The sequence below is a fragment of the Oncorhynchus keta genome, chromosome 19 (genome assembly GCF_023373465.1).
Source record: "Oncorhynchus keta strain PuntledgeMale-10-30-2019 chromosome 19, Oket_V2, whole genome shotgun sequence".
Classification (NCBI taxonomy): Eukaryota; Metazoa; Chordata; class Actinopteri; order Salmoniformes; family Salmonidae; genus Oncorhynchus; species Oncorhynchus keta.
This window is the reverse complement of record NC_068439.1, coordinates 19,623,779-19,642,993: the sequence shown is the minus strand read 5'-3', so window position 1 is coordinate 19,642,993 and position 19,215 is coordinate 19,623,779. Positions and strand designations below refer to the sequence as shown.

The following is a 19,215-nucleotide window of genomic DNA, read 5'->3' as shown; positions in this document are numbered from 1 at the left end:
ATTTACAATGACGGCCTAGGAACAGTGGGTTAACTGCCTTGTTCAGGGACAGAATGACAGATTTTTACCTTGTCAGCTCGGGGATTCGATTTAGCTACCTTATGATTACTGGCCCAACACTCTAACCACTAGGCTACCTGCCACCCCAAGGTAGGGGTTGATATACAGAGGATAGCCCTATTTGGTAAAATGCCAAGTCCTTATTATGGCAAGAACAGCTCAAATAAGCAAAGATAAACATGAAGGTCAGTCAATCCGGAAAATGTAAAAATTTTTGAAAGTTTCTTAATAGTGCAGTCGCAAAACCATCAAGCGCAATGATGAAACTGGCTCTCATGAGGACTGCCACAGAAACGAAGACCCAGAGTTACCTCTACTGCAGAGGATAAGTTCATTGGAGTTACCAGCCTCAGAAATTGCAGCCCAAATAAATGCTTCTCAGAGTTCAAGTAGCAGACACATCTCAACATCAACTGTTCAAAGGAGACTGCGTGAATCAGGCCTTCATGGTCGAATTGCTGCAAAGAAACCACCAAAGGACACCAATAATAATAAGAAGAGACTTGCGTGGGTCAAGAAACACGAGCAATGGACATTAGACCGGTGGAAATCTGTCCGTTTGGTTTGATGAGTTCAAATTTTTGGATTTTTGGTTCCAACTGCCGTGTCTTTGTGAGACGCAGAGTAGGTGAACGGATGACCTTCACATGTATGGTTCCCACCATGAAGCATGGAGGAGGTGGTGTCGGGGTGCTTTGCTGGTGACACTGTCTGTGCTTTATGTAGAGTTCAAGGCACACTTAGCCAGTATGGCTACCAGAGCATTGTGTAGCGATACGCCATCCCATCTTGTTTGCTCATAGTGGGACAATCATTTGTTTTTCAACAGGACAGTGACCCAAAACACCCCTCCAGCCTGTGTACGGGCTATTTGATATTTGATGGAGTGCTTCATCAGATAACCTGGCCTCCACAATCAACCCAATTGAGATGGTTTGGGTTGAGTTGGGCCGCAGAGTGAAGGAAAAGCAGCCAACAATTGCTCAGCATATGTGGGAACTCCTTCAAGACTGTTGGAAAAGCATTCCAGGTGAAGCTGGTTGAGAGAATGCCAAGAGTGTGCAAAGCTGTCATCAAGGCAAAGGGTGGCTACTTTGAAGAATCTAAAATAGATTTTGAGTTGTTTAACACTTTTTTGGTTACTACATGGATCCATATGTGTTATTTCATATTTTTTATGTCTTCACTATTCTTCTACAATGTCAAATAGTAAAAATAAAGAAAACCTCCAAAAAGGGGGTTTGTCCAAACTTTTGTCTGTCATAGTTGAAGTGTACCTATGATGAAAATTACAGGCCTCTCATCTTTTTAAGTGGGAGAACTTGCACAATTGGTGGCTGACTAAATATTTTTTTGCCCCACTGTATATACAACCATTCCAGCTTTGTGGATTTTGCTGCGAAGAGACAGAATCATTAGTTCACTTGTTTTGGTACTGCCCATATGTAGCTTGTTTTTGGTCACAGGTTCAGGATTGTATGAAGAATTGCAACATTTACCTGGAGCTAACTCTGCCAATAGCACTGGTGTTACCCCAGGAAATCTTAAGTTTTATTACAAACAGCCGGGATGAACTATTGGATATAAGAGCAACGTCAACTTACCAACATTACGACCAGGAATACGACTTTCCCAAAGCGGATCCTCTGTTTGGTTTAGTCACAATTCAACGGCTCAGACACGAGAGGTATGTGGCAGGGTCAATCACGGACTAAAAAAAGAAACCCAGCCCCGTCACGGACCACGATGTCCTCCTCCCAGACAAACTAAACAACTTTTTAGCTTGGTTTGAGGACAATACAGTGCCAACGACACAGCCCGCTACCAAAACCTGCGGGCTCTCCTTCACCGCAGCCAACGTGAGTAAAGCATTTAAACGTGTTAACCCTCGCAAGGCTGCAGGCCCAGACGGCATCCCTAGCCGCATCCTCAGAGCATGCGCAGACCATCTGGCTGGTGTGTTTACGGACATATTCAATCCTTATCCCAGGCTGCTGTTCCCACATGCTTCAAGAGGGCCACCATTGTTTCGGTTCCCAAGAAAGCTAAGGTAACTGATCTAAATGACTATTGCCCCGTAGCACTCACCTCCGTCATCATGAAGTGCTTTGAGAGACTAGTTAAGGATCATATCACCTCCACCCTACCTAACACCCTAGACCCACTCCAATTTGCTTACCGCCCCAAAAGGTCCTCAGACGACGCAATCACACTGCACACTGCCCTAACCCATCTGGACAAGAGGAATACCTATGTGAGAATGCTGTTCATCGACTACAGCTCTGCATTAAACACCATAGTACCCTCCAAACTCGTCATTAAGCTCGAGACCCTGGGTCTTGACCCCGCCCTGTGCAACTGGGTCCTGGACTTCCTGACGGTCTGTCCCCAGGTGGTGAGGGTAGGAAACGGCATCTCCACCCCGCTGATTCTAAACACTAGGGCCCCACAAGGGTGCGTTCTCAGCCCTCTCCTGTACTCCCTGTTCACCCATGACTGCGTGGCCATGCACGCCTCCAACTCAATCATAAAGTTTGCAGACGCAACTACAGTCGTGGGCTTGATTACCAACAACGACGAGACGGCCTACAGGGAGGAGGTGAGGGCCCTCGGAGTGTGGTGTCAGGAAAATAACCTCACACTCAATGTCAACAAAACAAGGGAGATGATCGTGGACTTCAGGAAACAGCAGAGGGAGTAGCCCCCTATCCACATCGATGGGACAGTAGTGGAGAAGGTGAAAAGTTTTAAGTTCCTCGGCGTACACATCACAGACAAACTGAAATGGTCCACCCACACAGACAGTGTTGTGAAGAAGGCCCAACAGCGCCTCTTCAACCTCAGGAGGCTGAAGAAATTTGGTTTGTCACCAAAATCACTCACAAACTTTTACAGATGCACAATCGAGAGCATCCTGTCGGGCTGTATCACCGCCTGGTACGGCAACTGCTCCGCCCACAACCGTAAGGCTCTCCAGAGGGTAGTGAAGTCTGCACAACGCATCACCGGGGATAAACTAGGTAGTTTAGTTTAGTTCGCTCTCCAGGACACCGACACCACCCGATGTCCCAGGAAGGCCAAAAATATCATAAAGGACAACAACCACCCAACCCACTGCCTGTTCACCCCGCTATCATCCAGATGGTGAGGTCAGTACAGGTGCATCAAAGCTGGGATCGAGAGACTGAAAAACAGCTTCTATCTCAAGGCCATCAGACTGTTAATTGGCCATCACTAACATTGAGTGGCTGCTACCAACATACTGACTCAATCTCTAGCCACTTTAGTAATTAAAAATTGGATGTAATAAATATAGCACTAGTCACTAAACTATGCCACTTTAAACAATGCCACTTTATATAATGTTTACATACCCTACACTACTCTTCTCATATGTATATACTCTACTCTATACCATCTACTGCATCTTGCCTATGCCGTTTGGCCATCGCTCATATTCTTATTCATTCCTTTACACTTGTATGTATAAGGTAGTTGTGAAATTGTTTGATTACTTGTTAGATATTAAGCACAAGCATTTTGCTACACTCGCATTAACATCTGCTAACCATGTGTATGTGACCAATACATGTTATTTTATTTGGTGCGTAATTTTGAAAAGTCATAGTCAATTGATGAATATTATAATAAGACTCTTAGTAAAAAATTTTAATTTACAATCTGTAGAAGCTATGAGAATAGAAATGTTCACAACTTTTTTGAAACATGACATTGCAGTTGAAAAATATATGGCAATTAGAATAAATAATATTTGTTTAAATATATGGAGGATTGGTAATTATTCAGACAATTATATTGATAGGACCCACAATCTATTTGCAATATTAATGCTACTCTAACAAAACGAAAGGTTGAAAAGCAAAGGTATTACTTGTACTATTAAGATGGGGTGAAACAGTCAACATTTGCCCCAATCTGTTAATTCAGTCCAATCTGTTCCAAAGTCAGTTCTAGATACATCTGAATGAGCAACTGACATCATGAGCACCTACGAACAAGACAACAACAGATAGAATAAGGCCTGGTACTTCAGTGTGATGTATTTATGAATCAATGTGTGATTTGTGTCCCCAGATGAAGCGGTTGCTGCAGACACCGAGGAGGCGGTTGTTGACCACAGCTATGTAAAGAAGAAACTGGAGCATGGACTCACTCGAATCTGGCAGGTCAGAACACAAGCTTTCTCCTCTCTCTCCCTCTCTCCTCTCTCTCCCTCTCTCCTCTCTCTCCCTCTCCCCCTCCTCTCTCCTCTCCCCCTCCTCTCTCCTCTCCCCCTCCTCTCTCCTCTCCCCCTCCTCTCTCCTCTCCCCCTCCTCTCTCCTCTCCCCTTCTCCTCTCCTCTCCCCTCTCCTCTCTCCTCTCCCCTCCTCTCCTCTCCCCCCTCCTCTCTCCTCTCTCTCTCTCTCTCGCTCTCTCTCTCTCCTCTCTCTCTCTCTCTCTCTCTCTCTCTCTCTCTCTCGCTCTCGCTCTCGCTCTCGCTCTCGCTCTCTCTCCTCGCTCGCTCGCTCGCTCCTCTCTCTCCTCGCTCGCTCGCTCGCTCCCTCTCTCCTCCTCGCTCGCTCGCTCGCTCCCTCTCTCCTCGCTCGCTCGCTCGCTCCTCTCTCCTCGCTCGCTCGCTCCCTCGCTCCCTCTCTCCTCGCTCGCTCGCTCGCTCCCTCCCTCCTCGCTCGCTCCCCTATCTCCTCGCTCGCTCCCTATCTCCTCGCTCGCTCCCTATCTCTCGCTCCCCTCCCCTCGCTCCCTATCTCCTCGCTCGCTCCCTATCTCCTCGCTCGCTCCCTATCTCTCGCTCGCTCCCTATCTCCTCGCTCGCTCCCTATCTCCTCGCTCGCTCCCTATCTCCTCGCTCGCTCCCTCTCTCCTCGCTCGCTCCCTCTCTCCTCGCTCGCTCCCTCTCTCCTCGCTCGCTCCCTCTCTCCTCGCTCGCTCCCTCTCTCCTCGCTCGCTCCCTCTCTCTCGCTCGCTCCCTCTCTCCTCGCTCGCTCCCTCTCTCCTCGCTCGCTCCCTCTCTCGCTCGCTCGCTCGCTCTCTCCTCGCTCCTATCTCGCTCTCTCCTCGCTCGCTCGCTCTCTCCTCGCTCGCTCGCTCTCTCTCGCTCGCTCGCTCTCTCCTCGCTCGCTCGCTCTCTCCTCGCTCGCTCGCTCTCTCCTCGCTCGCTCGCTCTCTCCTCGCTCGCTCGCTCTCCTCGCTCTCGCTCCTCCCTCGCTCGCTCTCTCGCTCCCTCCCTATCTCCTCGCTCGCTCCTCCCCTCCCTATCTCCTCGCTCGCTCGCTCGCTCCCTCCCTATCTCCTCGCTCGCTCGCTCCCTCCCTATCTCCTCGCTCGCTCGCTCCTCCCTATCTCCTCGCTCGCTCGCTCCCTCCCTATCTCCTCGCTCGCTCGCTCCCTCCCTATCTCCTCGCTCGCTCGCTCCTCCCTATCTCCTCGCTCGCTCGCTCCCTCCCCTATCTCCTCGCTCGCTCGCTCCCTCCCTATCTCCTCGCTCGCTCGCTCCTCCCTATCTCCTCGCTCGCTCGCTCGCTCCCTATCTCCTCGCTCGCTCCCTATCTCTCCTCGCTCGCTCGCTCCCTATCTCCTCGCTCGCTCCCTATCTCCTCGCTCGCTCCTATCTCCTCGCTCGCTCCCTATCTCCTCGCTCGCTCCCCTCTCTCCTCGCTCGCTCCCTCTCTCCTCGCTCGCTCCCTCTCTCCTCGCTCGCTCCTCTCTCTCTCGCTCGCTCCCTCTCTCCTCGCTCGCTCCCTCTCTCCTCGCTCGCTCCCTCTCTCCTCGCTCGCTCCCTCTCTCCTCGCTCGCTCGCTCTCTCTCCTCGCTCGCTCGCTCTCTCCTCGCTCGCTCGCTCTCTCCTCGCTCGCTCGCTCTCTCCTCGCTCGCTCGCTCTCTCCTCGCTCGCTCCTATCTCCTCGCTCGCTCCCCCTATCTCCTCGCTCGCTCCCTATCTCCTCGCTCGCTCCCTATCTCCTCGCTCGCTCCTATCTCCTCGCTCGCTCCCTATCTCCTCGCTCGCTCCCTATCTCCTCGCTCGCTCCCTATCTCTCGCTCGCTCCCTATCTCCTCGCTCGCTCCTCGCTCTCTCCTCGCTCGCTCTCTGCTCGCTCGCTCTCTGCTCGCTCCTATCTCCTCGCTCGCTCCCTATCTCCTCGCTCGCTCCCTATCTCCTCGCTCGCTCCCTATCTCCTCGCTCGCTCCCTATCTCCTCGCTCGCTCCCTATCTCCTCGCTCGCTCCCTATCTCCTCGCTCTCCTCGCTCCCTATCTCTCGCTCGCTCCCTATCTCCTCGCTCGCTCCCTATCTCTCGCTCCTCTCTCCTCCCTCGCTCCCTCTCTCTCGCTCGCTCCTATCTCCTCGCTCGCTCCCTATCTCCTCGCTCTCCTCTCCTATCTCCTCGCTCGCTCCCTATCTCTCGCTCGCTCCCTATCTCCTCGCTCGCTCCCTATCTCCTCGCTCGCTCCCTATCTCCTCGCTCGCTCCCTATCTCTCGCTCTCCTATCTCCTCGCTCGCTCCTATCTCCTCGCTCGCTCCCTATCTCTCGCTCCCTCCCTATCTCCTCGCTCGCTCCCTATCTCCTCGCTCGCTCCTATCTCCTCGCTCGCTCCCTATCTCCTCGCTCGCTCCCTATCTCCTCGCTCGCTCCTATCTCCTCGCTCCCTCCCTATCTCCTCGCTCCCTCCCTATCTCTCCTCGCTCCCTCCCTATCTCCTCGCTCCCTCCCTATCTCCTCGCTCCCTCCCTATCTCCTCGCTCCCTCCCTATCTCCTCGCTCCCTCCCTATCTCCTCGCTCCCTCCCTATCTCCTCGCTCCCTCCCTATCTCCTCGCTCCCCCCCTCTCGCTCGCTCCCTCCCTATCTCCTCGCTCGCTCTCCCTATCTCCTCGCTCGCTCGCTCGCTCCCTCCCTATCTCCTCGCTCGCTCCCTATCTCTCGCTCGCTCCCTATCTCTCGCTCGCTCCCTATCTCCTCGCTCGCTCCCTATCTCTCGCTCGCTCCCTATCTCCTCGCTCGCTCCCTATCTCCTCGCTCGCTCCCTATCTCCTCGCTCGCTCCTATCTCCTCGCTCGCTCCCTATCTCCTCGCTCGCTCCCTATCTCCTCGCTCGCTCCCTATCTCCTCGCTCGCTCCCTATCTCCTCGCTCGCTCCCTATCTCCTCGCTCGCTCCCTATCTCCTCGCTCGCTCCCTATCTCCTCGCTCGCTCCCTATCTCTATCTCGCTCGCTCCTCTATCTCTCGCTCCTCCCTATCTCCTCGCTCGCTCCCTCTCTCTCTCGCTCGCTCCCTCTCTCCTCGCTCGCTCCCTCTCTCCTCGCTCGCTCCCTCTCTCCTCGCTCGCTCCCTCTCTCCTCGCTCGCTCCTCTCTCCTCGCTCGCTCCCTCTCTCCTCGCTCTCCCTCTCCTCGCTCGCTCCCTCTCTCCTCGCTCGCTCCCTCTCTCCTCGCTCGCTCCCTCTCTCCTCGCTCGCTCCTCTCTCCTCGCTCGCTCCCTCTCTCCTCGCTCGCTCCCTCTCTCCTCGCTCGCTCCCTCTCTCCTCGCTCGCTCCCTCTCTCCTCGCTCGCTCCCTCTCTCCTCGCTCGCTCCCTCTCTCCTCGCTCGCTCCCTCTCTCCTCGCTCGCTCCCTCTCTCTCGCTCGCTCCCTCTCTCCTCGCTCGCTCCCTCTCTCTCGCTCGCTCCCTCTCTCCTCGCTCGCTCCCTCTCTCTCGCTCGCTCCCTCTCTCCTCGCTCGCTCCCTCTCTCCTCGCTCGCTCCCTCTCTCCTCGCTCGCTCCCTCTCTCCTCGCTCGCTCCTCTCCTCCTCGCTCCCTCCTCTCTCCTCTCTCCTCGCTCGCTCCCTCTCTCCTCGCTCGCTCGCTCCCTCTCTCCTCGCTCGCTCGCTCTCTCTCGCTCGCTCGCTCTCTCCTCGCTCGCTCTCTCCTCGCTCGCTCTCTCGCTCCTCTCTCGCTATCTCTCGCTCCCTCCCTATCTCCTCGCTCGCTCGCTCGCTCCCTCCCTATCTCCTCGCTCGCTCGCTCGCTCGCTCCCTCCCTATCTCCTCGCTCGCTCGCTCGCTCCCTATCTCCTCGCTCGCTCGCTCGCTCGCTCCCCTCCCTATCTCCTCGCTCGCTCGCTCGCTCGCTCCTCGCTCGCTCCCTCCCTATCTCCTCGCTCGCTCGCTCGCTCCTCCCTCCCTATCTCCTCGCTCGCTCGCTCGCTCCCTCCCTATCTCCTCGCTCTCCCCCCACATCTCGCTCGTCTCTCGCCCCCCACATCTCGCTCTCTCTCGCCCCCCTCTCTCTCTCGCGCCCCCATCTCGCTCTCTCTCTCTCGCTCCTCCACATCTCTCTAACAAGTATTCTCTTCACCCACAATAAAGTCTCTGGCGATGAGTTTAATCTTTAATATTGTCAAATCTTCCTCCCCTTCTCTTCCTACAGGAAGTCCAGCTAAAAGTGAAAGCCTATCTGCTTGGTACAGACATGTCTAACTTCAAATATGACGACTTCATCGTGGTCTTGGATGTTATCAGCAGGTAATGACGCCTACATAGAAATATAATTAATAGAATTGAATGGGAATACCCGTTCTAGTAATTATATTTCTACGACCACATCCTCATTAGCACTAATTGGTTTGAACGACAGGGGATCGAAACCTCAAGCTCTCCCTCTGTCCCCCAGTCCATGTGAAACCCCTTGTTTTAAATGAACAACCACCAAAGCGAAGAGGGAGTTATGTGGGCATCAATGAATCTGCTTGTTCTGCCAACAGAACAGGGTCGTAATCAGGCTCTTTACAAGCTTGTCAATTAAGGAATCGGGTTTCTGGGTCAGCTGTGTCCTTACAGGTCAGTGGGGAGAGAGAATAGGGGTTCCTCAGGGATCAGTCTCAGGGCCACATGGCTGTGAAGTAACTCTATGGGGTTAATTAGGGAACTTGAACTACTGGCGAATAAATAAAAAAATCCCTCACATTTGTGTTCTTTCGATCTCATTTGGCACATTGTTCCTCCTTTCTCTCCCCATACTTTCTGTTTCTGTGTCTCTGTAAATCACACACACACACAGGCTGATGCAAGTGGGGGAGGAGTTCTGCGGCAGTAAGTCAGAGTTGCTGCAGGAATCCATCAAACGTCAGAGCGTAAACTACTTCAAGAACTACCACAGGTGAGGTCCTTGCCTAGCCCTAGCTAGCGAATGTTTACCCAAGTTATAAGATTTTTTTCCTGGTTGGATATGTGTGTTTGCACCATCTGCACAGGAAAACAATGGTCTGTTTACATCATTATTGTTCTCCCCAACCTGAATATAAGTGGATATAATTATAAATGAATGCATTATATCAGAAGATGTCTGCACTGATCAGTTGTGTGTTTACCTGTCAGGTGTTATAGATGATAAATAGCAGTATACTGACAGAAATAGTGATCAGAGAGAAAAAGAAGATGTAAGTAGGGGGTAGGTGGAGAGAGAATACGAGTGTGAGACAGAGGTTGAGAGACTGACGAGATAAAGAGAGACAAAGAGAGACAGAGGAATGTGGGAGCAACACAGGAGAAGAGCAACATTGGCAGAGACAGTGTCCAACTCTGCTTTGATCCCATTTTCCCTGTTAGCAACACTAAGACACTCTACCACCAAGCTCCTGCTCGCCCTCCGCTCCCTAAGCATCATTTTCACATTCTGTCTGAATACTCAACAACTTAGGATGCAGCCACGAAGCCATTACTCGTCAGCAAACTGTGTGGGCCTTCATTATGTCGCACTGGCTGCATTAACACATTTTGACATTAACATTTATATTGTGCCCCCTGGGCTTAGAGGTGCAACTTACATTGTAGCTAGTTTTTATCTCTCTTGAATTGACCACAGAACTGTTAAAATGATTCAACTGAAACTATGTCCAGATATCTGCTCTGTCACATGCACCAACTGCACTCCTCCTCTGTGTGTGCTTGAATACTAAATCACTTATTCCGCTCGTTGGATGTGGCATGGCTTGCAAACCATTATAGAAGCATAGCCAAGAGCTGCCCAGTGACACGAGCCTACCAAACAAGCTAAACTACAGGCAAATAACACTGAAACATGCATGAGAGCACCAGCTGTTCAGGGCGACTGTGTGATCACGCTCTCCACAGCCAGTAAAAGACCTTTAAACAGGTCAACATTCACAAGGCCGCAGGGCCAGACGGATTACCAGGACGTGTACTGCGAGCATGGCTAGCCAACTGGCAAGTGTCTTCACTGACATTTTCAACCTCTCCCTGTCAGAGTCTGTAATACCAACAAGTTTTAAGCAGACTACCATAGTCCCTGTGCCCAAGAACACTAAGTTAACCTTCCTAAATGACTACAGACTCAAGTCTGTAGCCATGAAGTGCTTTGAAAGGCTGGTCATGCCTCACATCAACACCATTATCACAGAAACCCTAGACCCACTCCAATTTGCATACCACCCCAACAGATCCACAGATGATGCAATCTCTATTGCACTCCACACTGGTCTTTCCCACCTGGACAAAAGGAACACCTATGTGAGAATGCTATTCATTGACAACAGCTCAGCGTTCAACACCCTAGTGCCCTCAAAGCTCATCAATAAGCTTAGGACCTGGGACTAAACACCTCACTTTGCATCTGGATACTGGACTTCCTGACGTGCCGTCCCCAGGTGGTGAGGGTAGGTAACAACACATCCGCCATGCTGATCGTCAACACATGGGCCACTCAGGGGTGCGTGCTCAGTCCCCTCCTGTACTCCCTGTTCACTCATGACTGCACGGCCAGGCACTACTCCAACACCATCATTAAGTTTGCAGACGACACAATAGTGATAGGCCTATTCACCGACATCGATCCCTCAACATGATCAAGACAAAGGAGATGATTGTGGACTACAGGAAAAGGAGGACCGAGCACACCCTCATTCTCATTGACAGTGTAGCAGGTTGAGAGGTTCAAGTGTCCACATCACTAACAAACTAACATGGCCCAAGCACACCACTACAGTTGTGAAGAGGACACGGCAAAAGTCTATTCCCCCTCAGGAGACTGAAAAGATTTGGCATGGGTCCTCAGATCCTTAAAAGGTTTTACAGCCGCACCATCGAGAGCATCACTGCCTTGTATGGCAACTGCTCGGCCTCCGACCGCAAGGCACTACAGAGGGTAGTGCGTATGGCCCAGTACATCACTAGGGCCAAGCTTCCTGCCATCCAAGATCTCTATACCAGGCAGTGTCAGAGGAAGGCTCTAAACATTGTCAAAGACTCCAGCCACCCTAGTCATAGACTGTTCTCTCTGCTACCACACGGCAAAGGGTACCGGAGCACCAAGTCTAGGTACAAGAGGCTTCTAAACAGCTTGTACCACCAAGCCATAAGACTCCTGAACATCTAATCAAACTAATCAGACTATTTACATTGACCTCCTATTTTACACCACTGCTACTTTCTGTTATTATCTATTTATAGTCACTTTAACTCTACCTACATGTACATATTACCTCGACTAACCGGTGCCACTGCACATTGACTCTGTACCGGTACCCCCTGTATTTGGTCTCCACATTGACTCTGTACCGGTACCCCCTGTATATAGCCTCCACATTGACTCTGTACCGGTACCCCCTGTAAATAGCCTCCACATTGACTCTGTACTGGTACCCCGTGTATATGGTCTCCACATTGACTCTGTACCGGTACCCCCTGTAAATAGCCTCCACATTGACTCTATACCGGTACCCCCTGTATATAGCCTCCACATTGACTCTGTACCGGTACCCCCTGTAAATAGCCTCCACATTGACTCTATACCGGTACCCCCTGTATATAGCCTCCACATTGACTCTATACCGGTACTGTGACGGTTTTCTTCCGTTGAAAGAGAGTCGGACCAAAATGCAGCGTGGTTAGTTCGATACATCTTTAATAGACAAAAAAACACGAACAATACAACAACAACAAACGGAACGTGAAAACCTATACAGCCTATCTGGTGAATAACTAACACAGAGACAGGAACAATCACCCACCAAACACTCAAAGGATATGGCTGCCTAAATATGGTTCCCAATCAGAGACAACGAAAATCACCTGACTCTGATTAAGAACCGCCTCAAGCAACCATAGACTTTCCTAGACAACCCTACTCAGCCACAATCCCAATACCTACTAAAACCCCAATACAAAAACACACCACAAAATAAACCCATGTCACACCCTGGCCTGACCAAATAAATAAAGAAAACACAAAATACTAAGACCAAGGTGTGACAGGTACCCCCTGTATATGGTCTCCACATAGACTCTGTACCTGTACCCCCTGTATATAGTCTCCACATTGACTCTGTACCGGTACCCCGTGTATATAGCCTCCACATTGACTCCGTACCGGTACCCCGTGTATATAGCCTCCACATTGACTCTGTACCGGTACCCCCTGTATATAGCCTCCACATTGACTCTGTACCGGTACCCCCTGTATATAGCCTCCACATTGACTCTGTACCGGTACCCCCTGTATATAGCCTCCACATTGACTCTGTACCGGTACCCCCTGTATATAGCCTCCACATTGACTCTGTACCGGTACCCCCTGTATATAGCCTCCACATTGACTCCGTACCGGTACCCCGTGTATATAGCCTCCACATTGACTCCGTACCGGTACCCCGTGTATATAGCCTCCACATTGACTCCGTACCTGTACCCCCTGTATATAGTCTCGCTATTGTTATTTTACTGCTGCTCCTTAACTACTTCTTATTGGTATTTTTTAAACTGCTGTGTTGGTTAAGGGCTTGTAAGTAAGCATTTCACTTTAATACCTGTTGTATTCAGCACATGTGACTAAGAAGATTTGATTTGAAAGGTGTCACATATTATGACTATCTCTAGTTCATCACCTTTTTATAACAGCGATATGACTGACATACTGGTGTTGTGACATACTGTGTGTTGGGACATACTGTGTGTTGGGACATTTATTCAAACACCTGTAAGCTGAGGGACCGGGACTCTGTAATGTTTGATGTTTATACTGACATTTCCTGTGGATGAAATGATATTGACCCCTAAAAGAGAGGCGGCGAGTGTGGTGGTTCGCAAGCGGGGGGTGATGATCATAGCAGTGTATGGACGGTCTTTTCTCCCTCAACAAACAGCCCTCCATACCTACCGTGACATATCTCTGTTTGTATCCACACATTTCATCTGGGACTCTGGGAGAACAAGAGCTCTTGTGCTTGAAAGTAAATGGCAACGGTCGTTAATCGGCAAACGCTGACTTCTCTTCGTCTTGTTTCTTTTCTTTTCCTCCACCCTTTTCTTTCTCTATGCTGCCCAGGACACGCCTGGAGGAGTTGCGGATGTTTCTGGAAAATGAGACGTGGGAACTGTGTCCTGTCAAGTCCAACTTCAACATCGCTCAGCTCCATGTGAGTAAGACAGTTGGGAGCCAGGGAGCCTCAGAGAAGTGATGTGCTGTAGACTCATCGTAGGCATGGCATTTACATATGGATATGAATCATAGTGGTCCTAGCTGTCAGCAGGGGGGTGACAGAGGTGAAGACAGAGTTAAAGCTGTATGTACAATGTCCCTGGACATGTCAAACATGACATCAATATGAAAACCTTGAATAAAGAATTGCAAAACGGGAATGTCTATTAAATAGAATGGAGAGATGACGTGAAACTCTTACATTTCTTGATTGCCAGCAGACATCAAGGAAACTTTAAGAAACAACCTCTGATGTTGTGATATGGCCATCTCTCCCGGGCTAGCACCCTGTGGTGGAAGCAGATTCCCTCACAACCATCCTCCCAATGTACCCTCCAGCATTAGCATATTTGACTTCCCTCTCCATTATCGTATGAAGAATAGGCATCTTAATGGCCTTCCCATGCTAAACTGTCATTTGAGAGTAATTGAGGCTAAGCCTTTGTTTCGCTGTTGAAAAGGAGAGGAGAGATTTGTTAAAGGAACTCCAGACAGAGGGAATGGTATTGTGACAGGATCCTCTAAACCATGGCGGAGACCCAAATGGCATCCTATTTCTCTATGTAGTGTACTACATTTGACCAGAGCATTATGTGCCCTGCTTAAAAGTAGTCCACTATATAGAGATGAGTGTGCCATTTGGGATGCAAACCAATGTGATTGTGCGGTCTTGTGGGATATGAATCCAAGAAGTGGTATTAGCTCACGTATAGCCTAACCACCTTTCCCTAGAGATGTTATTACCAAGTGTTTTCAACTGGAGAGGTTGAACTTATAAATGGGGAACTTCTGTCAAGCCTGTAATCAATGCAGTTTAGGGTTTTTATGTACAGAGGAAAGTTGTACAGAAAACGTGTTCTATAATGTAATCTACATTTTAAACATGCAGCGTCAGCAGGCGTATGGGATTGTTTCTTTGTCTATGCCGTTCCTATTCGCTCACAAGCAGTTTGGAATGAATGAATAATCTAGCCAGCCTCCTACCAGGTTCCCCTCAGGGCAGCCAGTGTCGCTCTAGCATCTCATGAAAGATTCATGTCTTGGGTATCTAACAAACACAATACGGAAGTGGTAGGTATAATTCTGGCTTGGGAGTCTCTGTTGTGTGACTTATGTAGAGGCAGGCAGTAAACTGGTTCAAGCCTCTGTTCTGCCGCTGGCAAAGATGATGCTCGGGTTTCCATCTTTTCCTATATCCCAGTCTTTTATTTGTTCTCTTCCACAGTATCCAAGATGTTTTGTTATAGCAACGCGAGCAATAACTCCATTATACCTGTACAATATAAAAAATATGCTCGATAGTCATTTCTTGGTGTATTTTTTTCTTCTCCATTGACTCCTTCTTTGTGATCAATGGTAGCTCATTGTAGCTAAGCCTCACCCTGTATTCACTCTTTGCATGTCTCTCTATTCACTGTAAGTCTATCTCTCTCTCTCTGCAGGAGTTTAAGTTCATGGGTCAGAGCCGGTCCCCTTCAGTGTCTCCCAGTAGACAGGTGTTGTCCAGTCAGGACCAGGTGTTGTCCAGCAAGGACCAGGAAGTCCTGTCTCTGTTTCAGCACTTCAGTCAGGAGGGGAACCCCTTTGAGAGGCACATCGACAACAAAGATGAGGAGACTGAGGACGTACTGGCCTCCAACGGGGTAGGCAGTGCCTTGCGTTATATTACATGGTCATTACAGATGTATTACAGGTTTATAGATACCAGTCCTGTAGTCGGTATTCAGATCATGAGATGCAGGTGATCGGCTTCCAACGGGGTATGGAGTACCTTTGGATTACACACTTACCCACGTGCACTTTTTACATGCTTATAACAGAGGTGTTATATTGTACATATGTTATATTATAAGTAGTGCTGAGCAATTTACCAACATTTCGGTTATTTTTTTGTTTTTTAAACACTTAAACACCTAATTGACCTATATCAGTTCAATTATTTTTTCTTTCTGTGTGCTCAATGTGCACATTGCGCAGTTTCTCAAGAGATGAATTAGATCAAGCCCGAACTTTGCGATCTAGTAGGGAGTTGTAGTTTCCAACAGGCCAATATTCTACGTAGTTTATCGTAGAAAATGTGGTAATTAACTACAATGACCGTAATCCACTGCGCTGGTCTGTTTCTCTTACGCTTGCTATGTAAAAAAGACTGAATAATGTGTTATTGAGGGATAGAACGCATAGAGCATTTAATATTTTTTTTAATTATGAAAATTTTAACCCCTTTTTTAAAATAATCAAACCGGACCAACCTCCAAAATGCATGAATACGAGACTTATATAGTTATAAGTCTCGTGGTTATTACCTATTACACAATACAGGAGAAGCACTGGGACCCATATTCTGTATACTTTTTGTGATGCGGAATATAATAGTATGTGAGCACCAGCTGTTGTGTTGATAGGGGTAAGTTAAGGTGGAATACTCCATAACTCTCTCTCTGCCACAATCATTTGTTAGTGTCCGTTGTCCATTATACTCAGTATGGCTAATCCAGTATGTACTTTAGAGTTCTGCTGCGTCTCTCCAGCAAAACGTTCTATCACCATCCACTGATCCTTCTCCATAACGCCTGCTGCCTTTCCATCAGATGTCACCAGGCATTATAGCAGTGATTTAAGTCGCACATAATCATTTGGGGACGTTAAGTGGTTTATAGTCACCTTAACCGTCACGCCTGAATTAACACCCGCCGCAGTGGTGCTTAATGCTTTTGTGCGCCTGACATTTAATGATATTTAATATGAGCTGATGATGTAATGAAAAATAAAGGGTACATTTTATAGGGGCGTTGGGTGTTTGGAGAACTCTTATCTTGAGTGGTAGCACACTGATATTAATGAACTAATAGGCTAACTTTTATGAAGAGAAGCTTTTATGGGAATGTTCTTGCGTACAAGTGGACTGGAGTTGTTACATTTCAACAACTCTGTATAAAGCGGTTTCCGTTACCAGTTAGTTTTGTTCTGCCATTACAATCAACCCTTTGTTTGTTTTTGTCTTAATTCTAATACCAATGTACCTTGAGGAGAAAAAACATCTTATCAAAAGGGATTAGTCAAATCCAAAATGCTTATTTTCTTGTTAATGCGTATTCATAGCCTGAAACTTGTTTTCAATATGAACTGATAGAGCTCAATCGGAAGCATTATTTCCCGCTAGATTGGGATCAAATTGAGAAAGTGAGTTTACACAAGCTGCTATCTGCCTCACCACCTATTCTACTTGTTCTCTTTCTACATCAGGGGAACAGCAATATTGTGCCAACATGTTATTCCCACCATAGAGAGAGAGAGCTGTATACCTTATAGGATTCACTCTCAGCTTTATATTTTCACAATGGCATTTCAATTACCTGACATTACCGGTTGCTGTTATTTCAGCTGAGAGAAGAGAACAATAAGATATTCTCATCATGTTGTATTGAGTCCTTAACTAAACTGTTTATTAAGGGGAACTTGTCTGAACTGTTTATTAAGGGGAACTTGTCTGAACTGTTCATTAAGGGGAACTTGTCTGAACTGTTTATTAAGGGAACTGAACTGTTTTAAGGGAACTGAACTGTTTTAAGGGAACTGAACTGTTTTAAGGGAACTGAACTGTTTTAAGGGAACTGAACTGTTTTAAGGGAACTGAACTGTTTTAAGGGAACTGAACTGTTTTAAGGGAACTGAACTGTTTTAAGGGAACTGAACTGTTTTAAGGGAACTGAACTGTTTTAAGGGAACTGTAAGCAGTTCACCCTTCCCTTTCAATGGCTCAGTTGGTTTGAGCATGGAGCTGCAGTGCAACACCAGAGTTGTGGGTTTTATTCAAGCTCGGGTAAAGTGTGTTACTGTTACTATCACTTTGGATAAAAGCATCTAAACTGATAAACTTTTCATAATTTCTACCTCTTTTTTTGGAGAAGTATACCAGGACTACCACAGTGATAAAAGCATCTGAATGACCATATTGTTACTGTTATTTCCCCTCTACGTTGTGAGTCTGAGTTGGAGAAGTATACCAGGACTACCACAGTGATAAAAGTATCTGAATGACCATATTGTTACTGTTATTTCCCCTCTACGTTGTGAGTCTGATGAGTTGGAGAAGTATACCAGGACTACCACAGTGATAAAAGCATCTGAATGACCATATTGTTACTGTTATTTCCCCTCTACGTTGTGAGTCTGAGTTGGAGAAGTATACCAGGACTACCACAGTGATAAAAGTATCTGAATGACCATATTGTTACTGTTATTTCCCCTCTACGTTGTGAGTCTGATGAGTTGGAGAAGTATACAAGGACTACCACAGTGATAAAAGCATCTGAATGATCATATTTTTATTATATAAAAACCTTTTTCTAAATGGCCATATTTGAAGGATATTGTTACTATTCTTCCCCTCTGCAGTATGAGTCCGATGAGCTGGAGAAGTGTGTGTACCAGGACTATGACAGCGACAGCGACGTCCCTGATGAACTCAAGCAGGACTACGTGGACGAGCAGACCGGAGACGTCCCTCTCAAGAGGTCAGTTCAAAAGTCACGACGTGATGTTGTCATACCCCGTGACCTCACTGGTCAAGTTCTCAAGTACTATGCCAGTAGTTAATGTATGATGAACAACTATAATTGGAAAGATGCGTACACTATTTACATAATGTAGGAGTGAGCAGCTAAACATCTCTGAGGCGGTTATTCTAAATATGTAGCCAATACATTAATTTTAATTGCAGCCATTTCAACACTACACTGAGGAAAAAAACAATTGTAATTGTTTTTCTCTGTGTATTGTTGAAACGTCTGCGATGAAAATGAATGTATTGGCTACATATTTAGAATAACCGCCTCAGAGATGTTTAGCTGCTCACTCCTACATAACCCATCAATGTTGGCACATTTGCATGAAGTCCCTTTTCTACATAATGAACAATTGTTTTACCTTCCCCTCACTGATTAACACTCGAATCCCATGATAAACACACAGGCAATCATTATCCCTCTTTGGTGGAGAAATGAGGATGAATTAACACAGTGAAGGAGGCAGTTTATACCCATGTGAATGTGTTCTTAAATCTTCAACTTCTATAGTATTTCAAGTGTTGGAATGAAGCCGTTTTGTAACAGATGATTAAAATACATGACTGTGCCTTCCACTGGAAGAGCTACTCGTGGGCGCTTTAGTTTTATCTTATGCAAATTGTCACCATTTTAGTAGCGGCATTTTTGCGGTTATTATTTAAGGCCTCTTCCTAAACTGGTGTGATGTGTGTCGTAAATCACAATCACAATTAGCAAGGCTCATCATGGTTTCACGGAGTTATGAATGTATAATGCCCCCTCTTTCATTGTTCATGCACGCACGCACACACACACACACACACATTGTTCTCTTGCTAACGAAGTAGAGGGGAGATTCTTTCTGCAGTAAATCAGTGTGTAGACTGTGTATGTGGACTACGTGCTACGATACGGCAGCTAATTGTGTGATATTGCCAGATGTGCAGCAGAGTGCAAAAACCACATTGTTTACTTATTCAACAGCACTTCATTAGGAATGGATGTTGGATGTAGGAAGTAATGAATTGATAATGTACATAGACATGACACACTTATTGATTTCCATGCATGTTGTACAGATGTAGGATCTTAATTTGAGCCAGTTTGCTACAGCGGAGCAG

At 47.9% G+C, this 19,215-nt stretch overlaps 1 protein-coding gene across 1 annotated transcript in view; it reads left to right on the top strand.

Annotated features, from left to right (window-relative positions):
- Nucleotides 1–19,215, top strand: part of LOC118372792 (syndetin-like) — a 260,402-nt gene that overhangs the window by 124,972 nt on the left and 116,215 nt on the right. The window contains exons 14-19 of the mRNA XM_052469962.1: nt 4,156–4,247; nt 8,484–8,578; nt 9,114–9,212; nt 13,395–13,485; nt 14,990–15,190; nt 17,946–18,064. Of these exons, the coding sequence (XP_052325922.1) occupies nt 4,156–4,247; nt 8,484–8,578; nt 9,114–9,212; nt 13,395–13,485; nt 14,990–15,190; nt 17,946–18,064 (697 nt within the window). The remainder of the gene's footprint in view (nt 1–4,155; nt 4,248–8,483; nt 8,579–9,113; nt 9,213–13,394; nt 13,486–14,989; nt 15,191–17,945; nt 18,065–19,215) is intronic.